The sequence below is a fragment of the Macaca thibetana genome, chromosome 6 (assembly GCF_024542745.1).
Source record: "Macaca thibetana thibetana isolate TM-01 chromosome 6, ASM2454274v1, whole genome shotgun sequence".
Lineage (NCBI taxonomy): Eukaryota > Metazoa > Chordata > Mammalia > Primates > Cercopithecidae > Macaca > Macaca thibetana.
The window spans coordinates 137,629,370-137,646,421 of record NC_065583.1 but is presented as its reverse complement, the minus strand read 5'-3'; the positions used below and the strand labels follow the sequence as shown (position 1 = coordinate 137,646,421).

Genomic DNA, 17,052 nt, shown 5'->3' with positions numbered 1-17,052 from the left:
GAGAAAACTAAGTGCCTGACCAAGATGAGCCAGCCAGCTCTTTCAGCATTAGTGCTACAGGAAGGCCAGGAGACATTCATACCCATTGCCCAGAAAAACCTCAGCCTGATACCTAGCCAGAAAGGAGACCATGATGTCCACTTTAGTGGCTCAAGGAAAATCAGAGTGTTGATAGTACACCACTCACTGGTTTTACGTGACAAACATGCTGCTATTTCAGTTAGGATCTTTCCATTTAGGTAGCAAAACCAAAACCAAACTAGCACTAATTTGTCTCAAGGCTACAAGAATTTGATGTATAATTGTAATATAATCACAGGAGTGCCATCCCATCACCTCTGCTATATTCTGTTGGTTAGAAGTCACAAGTCCCACCCACACTTAACAAGTGAGCTACACATGGCAGTTAGAGGTCAACCTAACATGCAAAAGTCTCTGGGCGTCCTTACCAGGCTGCTTCTGTCTTCATGGAGAAGATGCCCTACAAATGTTTAAGGAATGAATGATGTCGAGATTCTAGTCCTAGCCCTTAACTCCCTGTGTGACCCTGGATAACTCTATTGCCTTCTATGCGTCAATTTTTTTTTATAATTTGTAAATGAAGAAGCCTCCAAATTTACAAGTCACCCTCCTTATTGGCTGGACTACTGCAGTAGTCTTCCAACTGGTTTCTCTGCCTCTGCTTCACCTCTCTCCAGCCTATTCCCGAAAGAACACTGAGACCTAGGTCAGCTTCTCACTCCCCTACTCCCTCCACTGACTCCTCCTCTCATGCAGTCTAAGCCCAAGGCCATGCAATCAGTGGCTGCTCCTGGCAAGCCCCGCTAGATCCACCTTGCTCAGAACCCATCTCCTACTCTGCTCGCTCTCACCTGTTTCTACACTTGCCTCCTAGTCATTTCTCCATCATCTTAGACATGATCCCCTTTTATCTTCCTTGCACTGGCTCTTCCTTCTGCCTAAAACATAATTCCCACACATTCACAACATTTACTTCCTTTAAGATTTAGTTCGGCCAGGTGCGGTGGCTCATGCCTGTAACTTCATCACTTTGGGAGGCCGAGGCGGGTGGATCACCTGTGGTCAGGAGTTGGAGACCAGCCTGGCCAAGATGGTGAAATCCCGTCTCTACTAAAAACACAAAAATTTGCCAGGCATGGTGGTGCACGCCTGTTGTCCCAGCTACTCAGGAGGCTGAGGCAGGAGAATTGCTTGAACCTGAGAGGTGGAGGTTGCAGTGAGCAGAGACCGCACCACTGCACTCCAGCCTAGGTGACAGACAGAGAGCCTGCCAAAAAAAAAAAAAAAAAAAAAAAAAGACCTAGCTTAAATGTCACTTTCTGAACGAGGTCTACCCTGAATTTTCTTATCCCTTAGCTGGCTTTATTTGTCTTAATAGTTCCTATCACCTTCCAAAATACAATATAATTTTCTGTTTATTATGCTTGTTTATTATTTTCTCTACCTGCTAAATATAAGCTCCACAAAGTTAGAATTTTTTTTGTTTTTTTTGGACAGTTTTGTTCACCGACCTATATCAAGCCCCTCAAACAGTTTCTGGCACACAGTAGGTGCTTAATATATTGCTGAACAAATGAACACACATGACTTATTTTCTTTCAGATAAGCAGGATCCACCAGTGCCTGGGCCCCACCTGGTGTTGAGCACACTTTCTGAATGCAGGAATCTCTCTGTCCTGTGCTCCCCAGTAAATCCGATTCCCTACTGCACTCCCTGAGCATAGTAGCCTACCCTAAGGAATGTCCCCTCTGTACAAAACCATGTGATTTCGCTCTCATGGTCTGTGGGACTGGATCTTGACTGAATTATGATTTCTCGTAGGCTTAGCTTTCTAAATTCACAAATGAGGAGTGATAGCTATGGATCCCGAATTTGCTCCTAAGGCAGGTTATTTTTTGAGTAGAAGGGAGAGCAAGTGTGATGCTGTAGAAAGACAGTTCTGGGCCTGATCCTGTCAGTAACTTAGGGTAGGAGATGCTTTATCTAAATGATTTAATCTTCACATCAAACCTGTAGGATTTAATATCAGTATCCCATTAATGAAAAGATTGAGGCCTAGAAAGAATAAGTCACTTGCCCAAGGTCACATTGCAGTAAGTGAGATGACAGGATGGGATTGCAAACTTAGGTCTGCCTGTTTCCATATCTTCAAATCACACAATCTCTTCAGGCCTCTTTTTTCTTTTTTAAAATAATCTGCAAAATGAGAGAGACCAATTGGAATGGGTGGTGTCTAAGACCCTCCTGAACTTTAAGTTTTGAGTTTAAAAGAACCATGTTCATCAAAAACATTATAAATCTTAGCCACTTTATACTAATTCAACTTGTTTCTGTTAATGAATTCTAAACTCCTTGATAATACATATGAGAGCATTTAATGAGTCAGAAATGTTTTGGCAATTTAGCCATTACAACTATTATGGCAGGCATGCAATAATGATTTGAGAAATCAAATAAAAATTTCTATTTCAGGAATTGGCCCACTTTGGAGAAATCACAAGCCTGTCTCACGCCAGTTTGATGAAGCTGTTGGACATAAATTTCCACTTGCTTCTTTTCATTATTTTTAGAGATAGGGTCTTACTCTGTTGCCCAGGCTGGTCTTGAACTCCTGGCCTCAAGTGATCCTCCCGCCTCAGCCTTCTGAGTAGCAAGGACTACGGGTGCGCACCACAACACCTGGCTAATTTTAGAAATTTTTTTAGAGACAGAGTCTCACTATGTTGCCCAGGCTGGTCTCAAACTCCTGGTCTCAAGGGATCCTCCTGCCTTAACCCCCTGAGTAGCTGGTATTACAGGAGTGAGCCACTGCGCCAGGCTGCATTACTTATTTTTACAAAGAAGACAAAGCCATAATGGTGAATCTACCTGGGTAAGAGTTCTGCTGGTCCCTGGTCTTTTGTTTCTGTCAAACTTCCAGGCATTTCCTGGTGAGAAGCTACTGGGTGTTGGAGGCAACCTCTCAACCCTCCCCCACTCCTCTGTTCCCACATCCTTGGGAGATTTGGGCCTTGGCCTGGCTCATTCTTTTGTCCTTTGGTATTTCCTGTTGCTGAAGGTGGGAAATACCTGCCCCAGCCTTGTTCCACAAGGGGTGCCCAGATGAGCGAGCCCTGGGTGACTGATGACTAAGTAGAGTGGAGACACAGACTTATGTGCACGCGGTGTGTGACTCTTAGAGACAACTGCATCAGGAGAATCTTGGAGTTCTAAGAAAGGCTTGGTGCTTTCTTCCAAAAACTGCACTGAAAAAGGCTATGTGATGTGATAATTTAATTTACAAATAATCCTACAGGTATTCTAAATGTCCAATCGGTTGTTATTTTAAAAAATATTCTATTCCAGAATTAGCAATTAAAAGCAGGACTTGTTGCCTTCCTTTCTGGAAAAAAAATATTATTATGAGTGAGTAGAAACTGGAAATGAAATATGTTTAAAATTTCCCACGTTCCCCTGGTGCCTTTGTGTGTTACATGGTGGTGCACAGCAAGGGTGTTCCCATTTCCATCTATTCCCTCTTCTGTTCTTTCAGAGCCTCTATTCTAGTAACTGATACGTCTCTGTGCAGTATGAAGAGTAAAGTTTACTCCTGTTTCCTGATTTTATGTTCTGCTGTAGAGCCCAGCCGAGACCCATTTGTGCTCAGACTGTCAGCACCAGTATTCTGGGGAATTATTAATGGACAGATTGCATCCCTTAAGACTGCACCTAAAAGAGCCAGGGCTGGCCTGGGAGCAGGGTGATCCTAGCTTCTATAGTCTTATTTCTGGCAATCTCTTTTCTTTTCTTTTCTTTTCTTTTTTTTTTTTTTTTTTTTTGAGACAGAGTCTTGCTCTGTCGCCCAGGCTGGAGTGCAGTGGCCGGATCTCAGCTCACTGCAAGCTCCGCCTCCCGGGTTTACGCCATTCTCCTGCCTCAGCCTCCTGAGTAGCTGGGACTACAGGCGCCCGCCACCTCGCCCGGCTAGTTTTTTGTATTTTTTAGTAGAGACGGGGTTTCACCGGGTTAGCCAGGATGATCTCGATCTCCTGACCTCGTGATCCGCCCGTCTCGGCCTCCCAAAGTGCTGGGATTACAGGCTTGAGCCACCGCGCCCGGCCAAATGGCAATCTCTTTTCTAAGTGCCCTTGACACATTGCTCAATGTTTCACTTTCTAAACTTGTGTTAAATCGGTGGTAGGAGGCGAGGGCTTAGAGGGAGCGATAAAAACTGAAACCCTCGTCCATCTTTTTCACAGTTTATTTTGAAGATTATAGATGGTAAGAGACGTGAAAGTGCTTCAAAAGTTGAACGTAACATACAAATTAAAGCTTTGGGTGTTGTGTCTGGATTAAATTTGGGCTTTAGAAGAAGGGAGATACCTGCATCTACTCAATTCAATCCTGAAATTACAGTTTTCCAACGCGCTGATTTCCTTAGTTTCCTCCATTTGTCTGCGTAACCCACACAAACTGCAAAGTCCACTCATGCTTACCTTTGGCAGAGGCAATACAGTACCGAGGCTAACTTTTTTTAAATCCCACAATTTGGGAGAGCAAATGATCACAAATTCTATGGGGTACAAATTAGCAATACTTATCAACATTACAAATGAGTATACCTTTAGACCCAGCAATTTCACTTCTAGGTATATCCACAGATACATGGGTGAAAGATCATTCATTGCACTGTTTTTAAATAAAAATGTCTAAAGACTGGAAACAACCGAAGCGTCCATCAATTGCTAATTGCTTAAATAAGTTATAGTATACCCATACGATGTAGCCCCAAGAATGAGGGGCCTTTCTACGTGCTAAGGAATAATATCCAAGGTATATTGTAAAGTGAAAAAAGCAAGGTGAAAAGTGGGTTATGTATACCATGCTATTATTTGTATACAAAGAGTTAAAAAAGGAATAAATACATATTTATTTTTATAGTCGTAACATTTCTCCAAGGGCATATGAGAAATGAATAACAAGATAAACGGGAACCCTGGGGGACAGGGGACAGTATGGTACTTTCTTTTTACAAGCTTTTGTACTTTTTTATTTTGGACTATGTAAATTTATTTACTACATAAGTAAAATAAAATAGGCCAAAAAAAAAAAAAAAAAAAAAAAAAAGGCCCACAACTGTTTCTCCCTCTTTCTTTTTTAATCTTACTGGATTCTTTTCTGCAATATTTCTGCTGGATGCCTGCATCTTTCTAAAATGTCGCTTTGAGTCTGGGTTGATTTCTCCTCAATCCTGCTTTAATTTGCTTTAATGAAGAATTTACTTAGTTTAGGCCATGGAGAGGAAAGTCACTCACTGTGCTCAGATTTATAGTGAGTAGATCACTTTCTGACCAAACCGCTTTCTTTTTTTTTGGAGACAAGGAAGCGAATCTGAAAAAACTTTGAACTCAATCATTATAGGCTCATGTGCTGCTTCAACCAATTAGTAGCCCTTGAAGTTGCAAGAATGAGAAAACTGAAACAGCTCTGCAAAGATGACAAGCTTCTCGTCATCCATCATCTCGTGGAAAGCATTGCAATGTCAGAACTTACAAAGCCCTGAAAAGTCTTCTGAATCTCAGGTTTGCTTATGAACGACTTCATTTGCCCTAAGACAGTAAATCTAAGAAAACAAAAATAAATAAATAAATAAATAAATAAAAGCATGACTACTTTTTTCACAAGAAGTTTCTTGGTAGACTAATAATTTCCTTCTTGATGTTTCTCTTCACATTCATCAAGTAGCTGAAGACACCAGCAAGCTTCTAGACAAGCACAAGAAACCCGGGCTTTTGTTTCATTTGCTTGAAAGATGAAATTTCAAGTAATGCAATGGGTATAAAAGAAGGCACCATCTTTGCAGGGTGTATTTTTCTCCCTACTCTCATTAGGGATAAATGAGCCTCATACAAGGTTCTGAATAAGAAGCCTCTCACTAACAGCCTGCTGTCTTCTCTCTGTGAAGCAGCAGCAGTTTGTAGCCTGGAATCATCGTTGGAGAACTGGAGAAGCCTTGCAAGAAGAATGGAGTTGCCCTCTCTGGAGACAGAAACCCCGTCTTGAAATTCAAAACTTGGTTGTGCCTTTCAATTCGCTGCTCCTAAATCTACCCTCCAATCATTGATAAGTTATACAAAGGGAAAAAGGGAGCGCCCTCCCTTAATTCATCCAGGGTATATCTTCCTTTATCTAAACCTTTTTGGGCCTTTTATCTTTCTCTTTTTGGTTTCAAACTCTCTTGAGCCTGTCTCTTGATAGGGCATAGTGATGTGAATATTCTTGGCCTAGGGAATAAGCTCTAGGCAATCTTGATAGCACTGAAGCTTGACACAAAACTCATCTTTTTTTTTCTAGATGCAGTCTCGATCTGTTACCTAGGCTGGAGTGCAGTGGCGTGATCTTGGCTCACTGCAACCTCCACCTTCCGGGTTCAAGCAATTCTCTGCCTCAGCCTCCCGAGTAGCTGGGATTACAGGTATCCGCCACCATGCCTGGCTAATTTTTGCATTTTTAGTAGAGACTGGGTTTCACCATCTTGGCCAGGCTGGTCTTGAACTCCTGACCTCATGATCCACCCACCTCGGCCTCCCAAAGTGCTGGGATTACAGGCGTGAGCCACTGCACGCAGCCAAAATTCATCATTTTTATACTCAGTGAGTACAGTTGCTAAACTTGTGCACTGAAGCGCTCTGTGTGTTTTCTCAGCTCCCAGCAATGATGCAGCTCACCTAGCTGCCAGCAAATACTTGATGAATGATAGTATCCTAGTGTTCCATAAATATCAAGTACCTGGAACGTACAGCTTGCAAAAGACAGTGCTTAAACTCTGGTTGCCTCCTCTAAACAAGTTAGGCTCTTCACAATCTTATTTATTCCATAGCGAAAACAAAAGCCTATGGTTTTCTTCCCCTAATTCATGAGAGACGGGCAGAGACTGAAGGACAGAAGGAGCTCCTGCAAAGTGTGCCCTCACTGTGTTCTCAAACACTGGCTAGGAAACACTGATTATCAGACCCAGAGCCAGGGGCCCTCAAGAGGTCAAAGGGAGAGAAGGGGGCTATTTGTTAGACTGGAGAGACCAGCCAGAATGGGTTATCCAGGAAAAAGATTCTAGCAAGGTACAGTGTCATGCCCTGGAAATAAAACAAAACAAAAGAAAACAAAATAAAGCAAAACATCTCTGCTTATTATTCCATATATTCAGATACTTTAGAGGAAGATAAACTAGACTTAAAAAGATAGGATTTTGGAGTTGGAAGCAGACATTAGTCCAAACTTACTTTGCTGATGAGAAAATGACACCCAGAGATTTGTCTTACATCATAAATCAAGTTAGTTGATGGTAGAGTCGGGCCTGTACCCAGGACCTTTAGGCTCTCAATGCTTTCTTAGCTGCATCCCAGACATTTGCAGCTACAAATCAGAAGGAGGGTGGCCTGGCTGTAGCTTACATGCTACAGAGAGTGCAACAGAAAGTGCTTTGTAAACTGTAACACCACAAAAATGAAAGGTATTATTACTGCAGGTTAATTGTTCTGAACACACTTGCTTATTTGATGACCTACTTGAAAGAGAAATTTGAAATTATTTGCTCTGTTTCCTCAATATCTGAATTGACAAGAAGAAAAAGAGCAAAATAGAATCCAGAGATATGCTTAGAACAACATTAAGTTTTCTACCCACTGCTTCAAAACCACCTTTCCCAACTCTCTTGGAAACCAGCCACAGTTTTCTCAGGGTTCCAGCCAGCCCCCACTCTGATCAGAGTGGCAGTTAATGGGCAGTAGGCACCAAAGGGGTGGAGGAAAGAAGAAACCAGGGAGGTGGTGAACACTCAGATTGGCCCCGAGGCGTATGAACAAAAAATTCACTATTGAGTGTACTACAATACTTATTAAAACATTTCTTAGCACCTCTCCGTTTTCCCGAGAGAGGCGTCTGCTCTCAGGCGCCCCCTCCACTGAGGAGTGTACTGTGATAACGGCTGCCTGGGGATTACTTTCTGGTTCTGCTCAGGAGGCCAGATTGGTAAGGGACAGATAATGACGGTATCACTTACCCTGAGGCTTTCATTTCTGCATCTAAAAGCCCTTTACAATTATTAAGGCTCTTCCTACAACTCTCTTGGCTCTCTTCTCTAGCTAAGGAAATGGAAGCCACTTCTAAACCCAAACCAGGTGAGTATCTTCTCCCATCTCTGCCCCACAGCCTCCCCAAATGCCAGGGTCTTATAGCTCTCTGGAAGATCAGCATCATCAAATCAGTGCATATGACAGCTCAAAGCCGTATCAGAGATGTAAATAAAAGACGTAGGGTTTACAATGTCTATGAACACTTTACTGGCAAGCACTTAGGGAAATCATTTAAGGTGACATGGCTTGTACAGAGCAGAACTGAGATATAAATCTTGGCGACAGTTTTTATAATTATTCTATTTTATACACGAAGAAACAGAGGCTCAGTTCCAGAACTGGACATAAACCTCGGCTGTCTGACTCCAGAGCACATGGCTCTGATCTCCACTATACCTTACTGGGCTATACCCTCACAGTAGGAGGCAGCTCCTGCAGTGCTTTTGGAGAAGGCGGGAGAGGGCTAGGATGCATGTGCTGTGGGCAGCACATGTGTCATCACTAGCCCTGACAATTTTTCTGTATTTTTTCTTCCCAGGGGAGAAGATAAAGCACAGATAAATCAGACCCTAGTTCTTATACCCTATCCCAGTGTGGCTTCTCCAGAGCAAAACTCTGCAAATCCTCAGCTTCCTCCTCCTTGCCTCCCAGTCTCTGCTTAGTGAAAGCACAGCTGAGCTCTGGCAACACCAGGGGACTCAGGATCCCCCTCCCCCCAGCTTCCTGAAGCTCCTCTCTCCCTGCTCATTTCCAGGAAGTGTTGAAGAAACCGTAAGTCTGAACCCAGATATCTGTCCATCGTTCTTTGGATTGCTGTTGTTCAATCAGTGTGGAAATGCCCCGCTATCAGGGGTTCAGGAAGTTGAGAGGTGTGCGTGCCCAACTGTGCCTGCTTCACGAACTCAAGCAGTTGACTGGTGTGGTCCCACTACCTGTCAGTTCAGTTCAGCAGCCGATAGCAAACCATATGATTAACCTGCTTGGCTGACCTAACGGACTTGGCCAGTTACATCCGGAAATCACTATAGCATTTCTGAAAGTTTAGTGCTTTTAAGCATGAAGGAGAGGGCCCTAGAGTTATGGAAACTGTTCTGAGAATAGACTCACTTACAGAGTAGACTCACTTTTGCAGTAGGATAGCCCAATTCACTGATCCTTATTCACTTGAAATCCAAAGACAGACTGTCTTCGTTCAATTTGGAGATTGTAGGAATACCTTGTAAATCTTGATTTGCAACAAGCTTCTTCCATTGTATATCCACCTCAGTGGCATCCCGCCCCACAAACTCAACAGGTCCAAACTGAACTTATCCTCGTGCACTCCCAAGGCCCCAATCTTTCTCCTGTATCCTACCTTCAACAGTGGCGCCATCAGCCACTCTGCCACCTAAGCCAGAAATCGTGCCATCGGTCTGCAGTCCACCTTCTCTCATTGAATCAATCGCCAAGTCTCACCAGTGGTCTTTCAGTTCAACCTCTCTTTTTCATCTCTTCCGTTGCTACCTCAGGCAGACCCTCAGCGAATTGCTGGAGTAAAGCCAGAATGGGTGTTCTAGCACCCAGAACAGTGTGGTGAATGAGCACCTGGAGCCAGAATGGAGGATTTGAATCCCACTCAGTATTCATCAGCTGTGTGATAAGGATTTGGGCTTCAGTTTTTTCATCTGTACAATGAGAGTAATAAAATTACCTCCCTCTCTGGGTTGTTGTGAGAACTAAATAAAGTTAACATACTTAAATACAACTGTGCTTTCCATACATTGTGAGTGTTAGCTATTATCGTTATTATTATTATTTTCTTTTTTGGAGACAGGGTCTCACTCTGTCATCCAGGCTGGAGTGCAATGGCATGAACATGGCTCACTGCAGCCTCACTGCAGCGATAAAGAGCTTAAGCAATCCTCCTCCCACTTTAGCCCCCGAGTAGCTGGGGCTACAGACATGTGCACCTGGATAATTTTTTTAAAAATGTTTTTGCAGAGATGAGATCTTACTATGTTGCCCAGATTGATCTTGAACTCCTGGCTCAAGTGATCCTCCCTCCTTGGCCTACCAAAGTGATGGGATTATAGGTGTGAGCCACCTTGTCCAGCCCAAAATAGTGAACATCAACAAGACTATTTGTTTTCTTTCTTTCTTTTTTTTTTTAAGATGGGGTCCCACTATGTTGCCCAGGCTGGTCTCAAACTACTGGGCTCAAGAGATCCTCCCACCTTGGCCTCCCCAAGTATTGGGATTACAGGCGTGAGTCACTGCACCCAGCCTCTATTATTGTTAGCAACACATATTATAACTATAGCAAAAATATAGCTACAGGAAACTGAGGCTCAGAGATGCCTCCTTTTGGATCACACAGCTATTAAATAATAAAGCTGGCACATGGATCCAGATCTACCTTCATCAGAAGCCACACTCTTTTTTTTTTTTTCTTCAGATGGCACATCTAGGACTCCTAATGTGGTTATTAAAAGGAAATGGAACCTCTAAAGTCCCAACACAGAAAAATGCCATATTATGTAGAACAGTATGCATAATATGATCTCATTAAAATTTTTTTTACAGCTAATTAGAAACTTCTCTATTACCACCTCTGATCCTTGGATATTCCTTTCTCATCTTCTTTTTCATCCATGTCGCCTATGAAATTACCCTGAGAACAGGGGATCCCCATAGCATAGCACAGGGCAAGATACATAACATCTAAGATACATAACAGTTTAACATATTTGTTAAATTGAATAGCATTGAATTTTTTAAAATAAATAATTTATCTTATTTACTTAGTAGATAATAGCTATCAGTAGATAATATAAAAATAAGGGGAAAAATCAAATAATACAAAAACGTACTCAAAGGAAAGTAGTATTCCTTCCACCCCATTCTCTAGACACCTAGCTCCTATCCCAACAGGCAGCCATGCTGACCAGTTTCTTGTATATCCGTCTAGAGATATTACAGAATTGCACTGAATTTTAGTGCAATTTAAATTCATAGCCAGAGTATTAGAGAACAGAGGGAAATGCTTTATAAAAATTTAGCCAGGATGATTTCTTTCCTGAGAAGTCACCAATTTCTTTCAAATCCATATAAAGGAGAACTCAAATGTAAACTCTGTGAGAGTGTGTGTGTGTGTGTGTGTGTGTGTCTGTGTGTGTGAAGACCAATATCAGAGAAAGGAGAACGCAAATGTAAACTGCGCAAGGAGAACATCAGAAAAAGGATAACTCAAATGTAAACTCTGTGTGTGTGTGTGCGCGCGCGTGCGCACGCACCAAGACCAACATCAGAGAAAGCTGCTAGTTTACTGTGTTTGTGAATGCCTTTAGGTAAAACCACCACTCAATTCTGTGCATTCCTATTTATAAATATCTCCCCACCTTGCAGCTGATCTTATGACCCATTTCTTTCTATTGTTTGGCCTGAGATCTCACTTTTATTGTGTAATTCATTCCCTAGCCATGGAAAGAGTCAGTGTTCTGTGACTTGAACATGACAAAGGACTTTTCCTTTCTTTCAGCGAGATGTCTGAGGTCACTCTAACACAACTTACCATAGTCTGAAGGGAGAAACTGCTTTCTGGAGGAAGAAAGACAATAACCACTCTTCCCAGTGTGGTTTTTGTCAGACAGATGTCCACAACAGCCCTGGCAGACCATTACCTAATGCTTTCATGATGGGCCCTCTAAGGGATGTGGAACTTGGCACTGTGTTCTCTCAGATTGCTAACCGCTCTTGTTACACGAGCTTTTGTCATGGCATGGCATATTCAGACTTTGACGTTGCTTAGAAATGACAGTAGAAATTACATAAAATTGTACAAATGGTTCTATGCTTATGCTTGCAGATGAATTGATATCAAAATATTTATAATTTTCTACTTTATTTTGAATATATGGATTCACATGTCTTTATCATAATATTTTTCTAGTTTCCACTTCCACACATTAAATCATATACATTTTATTTCAAAAAGGCAGAAAAAAACAGACTGAACCAAAGATTCAACCCAGTACACAGGTTTTCCCAATGATTTTTTTTTTCACTAAAAGCAATAAAAACCTAGGAATTTGAAAACTAGGTAATAAATATAGCTCTTCTCATCTCATCTTTGGGGAAAATAATTATCTCCATCCTTGCTAGCATATTTCTTGCTTTTTCTTATGCTACTGCAAATAAATTAAGAGTTGGTGTACAGACACATTCTTTTCCTATCTCTTAAGACTGGTAGACATGGAACCCAGTGACAAGCTAAATGGAGCCTTTATATCCACTGAGCCCTCAGTGGAAGACACACTAACAGATAACTGAAGGGTTCTTCCTTCTCTCCTAAATCTGTTTGCTCCTAAGTTGTCTATTTGCTATTCCAAGTCTTTGATGTAGACTCAGTGGTCTCTTGGACTGTCAATGAGCTCTTTTTATGTGTTTCTTTGTTAGTGCCTTCTTCTTGCTGCTTCTGCCTCCTCAGTTTCCATTAGTAAAGCCAACCATGAGGGCACCCGGCCAACTTATCTACCCTAGCTCAGCCAACTCTTATTGCAGTTCTCACAAATCTTAGGAAAGCCCTCATTGGGTAAGGAATGATCCCAGAACTCCTAGAGAAAAACAGACTTTTAAATACTGGCATTATCTTCCTTTTATTAGAGATGTTATTGCTTTGTACTAGTCACTTAGGAACTTCCTTCTCCATCAATCTGTCTTCCATGTTCAAGTTTTATGACTTTCCATTCCTCTGTTCTTGAATGAAACATTTCTGTCTTAGAAATTCAACTCTTCTGGTGTTTACAACACCATTTTGAATGGTGTTTCTCCGTCTTTTTCAAATATACTCCAGTATAACTGAGCTCTATTTATTATATGTACAGGATCATGAATTATAAATGAATATTTGTTAAATGAATGAGAAGGATGTGGCTTAACGGTCTATAGGAGAACTGTAAGTTTTATGTTGAGTTTAACTGGGTAAATCATACAGTTAAATGACAATGCTATGTGAATGCATCTAGCATTGCTAGCTAACTGGCCTTCATCAACTTATGAGGGTATTTCTCTTCCTGACATCTCTTAGAAGATGTCAACTAGCATTAGAGCAGAGGAAGAATAGAGTGGTTAAGAGAATGGCCTCTGACACTAGACTGAATTTGACTTCCAGCTCCAGAGTTTGCTAGTGTTGTGACTTTGGGCAAATTGCTTGATGTCTCCACAGTCAGTTTCATCTACAAAATGAGGAAGATCATAGTAATCATACCTTCCCACTCGCTTCATAGGCTTGTTTGAGGATTAAGTGAGCCGATATAAACAAAACTCCTACAGAGTAGCTGGAATAGTACTATACAAAAGTTTGCAATTATTACTATGCAGCTATTTCTTGGCTTGGCAATGACTTTGATTCAGAGTGAAAACTGAGGCAAGCAGACTGCATTCTGCATTGACTTCCAGGACGATGATGTGGGACTGAAATACTTCATCCAGGAAAATGTTCAAGCCTGGAAACCTACTGTGGAAAGCCATTACTTCTCTGGGTCAGTTAGGCTATGTTCTCTTTGAATATCTCTAAAATTAATTGAACCATCATTTATCACCAGTGATTACTAATGGAAGAGAATCATGTTAAAATGGGAGGTATCTGAAGTCTTCTGACACACTCTCCTGCTATATTTCATTTGTCTACAATTTAAGAATTCAATTTCCTTGAAAAATGTTATAATTATATTTACACACTACAGAATTTTCTTAATCTTTATTAAATCATTACCTCTTTAAAGTTGATGGAAATCTTGGCAAACTCCAAAGTAGAGATTAAAACTGTACTGAATGCTCTTTTTTGGTGGCAAATTGGTAGGTTAAGTTAGAGCATTTTTACAACCTGCCTTTGGCTTGTATGTTTGTCAACCTAAGGATTTCTGTATTGGTTTGGTCAAAAATTCCAAATAAGTAGGTTTTTTCAGCTATATTTTAAAGTAGGACCAATGCCACCCATAAGTAATAAACGATAACTTTTAAGATCAATAAACAAAACAGTAATATTTTGTTAGTACAGATTGCTGTCAACCCTGCTAAATTAGTAAGAGATGGAAATGACTCAAAAAAAGGTATAGCTGGTTATGGCAGGCTCTGCAAAGCAATGAATGAAAGAGATCTGTGTTAACATTTTCCCCAATCCACCTTTCCCAGTTGCTGGGTGACAGAGTGCAAACATATAAAGGATTCGGCCTCTGTGTCTAAGTCTTGATACTTAGCTTCAAGTCAGCATCAGTTAGAATATAATTATATTTGGAACCAACATCTCATTTTAGGTGTACTAATTGTATAAATTAGTTTTAAGTGGAACTGACATTGTATATAATTACATTTTGGCCAAATCTAGCATGCTTGCTTTGTCATGCCTAATGATGAAATTATCGCTTCTTTATCCTTATATGAAATAGGAAAATATTGTATTTATTTTTTTCTCACACAATTGATTTGCATAATGCTTAATGATGCTTAATGATGTGTTTATGATATATTCTTCCAAACATGCCCAGACAGTCATTTTTGTGGAGAAAAATCATCAAGCTCAGAGGAAAGCCTAGGCTATCATTTTGATACAACTAGTTCATCTGATAATATTCCCCGGGCAGCCAGATGCCCCAGAGAAACAAGATACAGGTTTGTTTGTTTTTAATCAAATGACTCACCCACAATGACAGCGGTGACAGTGAGTAGCACAAAAGCATTCCGAAACAGGTAACTTTTAACATCCTCCTTTGTAATGTTCTGCACTTTCTTCTTGGCCAAAAGTGTGCGTTTACGGACTCCCTGCTGGAATCTCTCCATCCTGCCCCCCATCTTGGGCTCTTCTCCATTGCTTTTAGTCATATTTTACTTTTCTAGGAGTGTCTCTTCTTTGCACTTCAGTGTCTGGGAATCACCCACAGAAAGCCAAACCTCCTCTTTGGTATTAGAAAACACAGCTAGAATGGGAGAAAAAGAGACATGAGTTATAGCCTCCAGGGGTGAGAAATCAGTGCTGCTCTACACCAGGCAAGCTCTTGGCAAATTGCATAATCTCAGCAGGAATCAAGGACTGGAGAGTCACAATACCAGACTTCAAGGCTGCAGTGTGCATATTTTAGTGGACCACGTGTGGGAAATGTGCATAAATTCGGAATATATATGCAGAACTTATGTTCTATTTTCTTTTTAAAAATCCATCCTTCCCTCTCCAATGAGGCTATGAAAGGGTTCTTCAGAGCTGGATCTGACTGAGAACCCCTATCCCCTATCCCCCGCAGAACCCAGCCCATGCCTTGCACAACGTACACAGTCAATAAATGTCCAATTGAACTGAATGCACAGAAAGTACTCAATCATTACTTGACAAATTATGCTGTATACATGATTGAAGGCACAACCAGGTCAATAAAAATAATTAAGATATTGATAGGTGGAAGTTTCTCTATTATTTGTAGTGAAGTAACCAGCTATTTTCTTCATTAAAAAATAATAATATCTACTAGTAAATATGGTCATAAAAAGAACACAAGTGCCCACAGTACACGGGAAATACATGTGACTATTTTACAGGGTAATTTTTTCATTTTTTTTCCATGAAATAAGCAAAGTGCTCTGGGCACATCTATAAATCATCTGAAATCACAATTCAGCTTCTTTTTTTTAATCACAAGTAGACGTATGAAGTAGCGTTTTTCTTTGTGACACACATGCTGGAGTCTTCCAAGGAAACCATCGCTGACTTTTTAGCATTTTAAGATTTAGGATTTCTAGAACAGATGAGGAGATGAAACCAATTTTCATTCCAAACATTACAGCGTGTGGTTTCTGGTTTCTTTAAACCACTCACGCTATTTAACTACATTTCAGTAAATCTCTTTCCTGGTGGAAATCAGCTGTTCTGAAAAATCAAGGGATTCCTCCTGGTGCTTTACAGGAGTTCTAATCCATAGCCCTTCCCATAATCAATCCGAGTGAAAACCAGCCGTACCCTGGTTGTGTGTCGCTGCCAACGCAAGCAGCCAGCGTGTGCGCCTGTGGGGGAGGTAACTGGAAACCAAAGGACTCCTCGCAAATGACTCCTCGCAAGCTTTTAGCAAATCCCAGTGCAGGAAGAAAAAAAAGACTTAACAGTTTGCCTTTTAAATATAATTGCAAGTTGGGGTCAGTGATATTAAGACTTATAATTTGTTTAAGACGTCACACCGGATTAAATGCTTAGCGAGAAATGAAGACTGGGAAGTAGGAGAGACCAGACTTTTTTTTTTTTTTTTTTTTTTAACTAATAGCTCTGATTTCTCTTACCAGTCACTTTTAAGCAGATCCGCTCAACTTTGATCCTTTTCTAGATCTCGCGCCACAGTCTGCCCCCAATCCACCCCGAATGACTCAACTCCAAATTAGCAGAGGACCCGGCATAAATAGACACCACACTCTCACGACGTGAGATGACTAACACGGACTTTATCTACCAAAATGGCTAGCCTTGATTCAGGCTACTCCTCTGCTTGGAAGGCAAAATAGATCGGCAGAGAAGTGAAAGGAGAAATTAAACCCAGCAGGAACACAGAATGTGACACTTACCTTTTCTGATTTTGTAAGGGGTGAAAGATAGCAAGCAGTGACGAGGTGAATTCCCCAGCAGGTACAACAGAGCAACAATCCGCAGCGCGCGTAAGCAGGCAGGCTAGCCCTGACAGTGTGCATGTGCTCTGAGACTGCAAGTTACTATCAGGGCAACTTAAGAAAAGGGGAGGAGTCTGTACCCGGGAAAGGAGGAGCGGGGAATGGAAACCGCACAGGGGAGGAGGGGGAAACCGCGAGGTTTCTGGAATATTGATTAATCTTGGCACACCAGAAGCAGACTTGCTGGCTTTGTTTTGCTCCTCAGACCGCTTTCACGCGTTGTCAGTTCACTGTCATTAG

At 41.3% G+C, this 17,052-nt stretch overlaps 1 protein-coding gene across 1 annotated transcript in view; it reads right to left on the bottom strand.

The window, feature by feature from the left end:
* SLC1A3 (solute carrier family 1 member 3) overlaps positions 1-16,846 on the bottom strand; it is an 83,710-nt gene extending 66,864 nt beyond the window's left edge. The window contains exons 1-2 of the mRNA XM_050794513.1: positions 16,711-16,846; positions 14,811-15,086 (exon numbers count right to left, since the gene is read on the bottom strand). Of these exons, the coding sequence (XP_050650470.1) occupies positions 14,811-14,991 (181 nt within the window). The 5' untranslated portion in view covers positions 14,992-15,086; positions 16,711-16,846. The remainder of the gene's footprint in view (positions 1-14,810; positions 15,087-16,710) is intronic.
* Between the last annotated feature and the right edge of the window lie 206 nt (positions 16,847-17,052).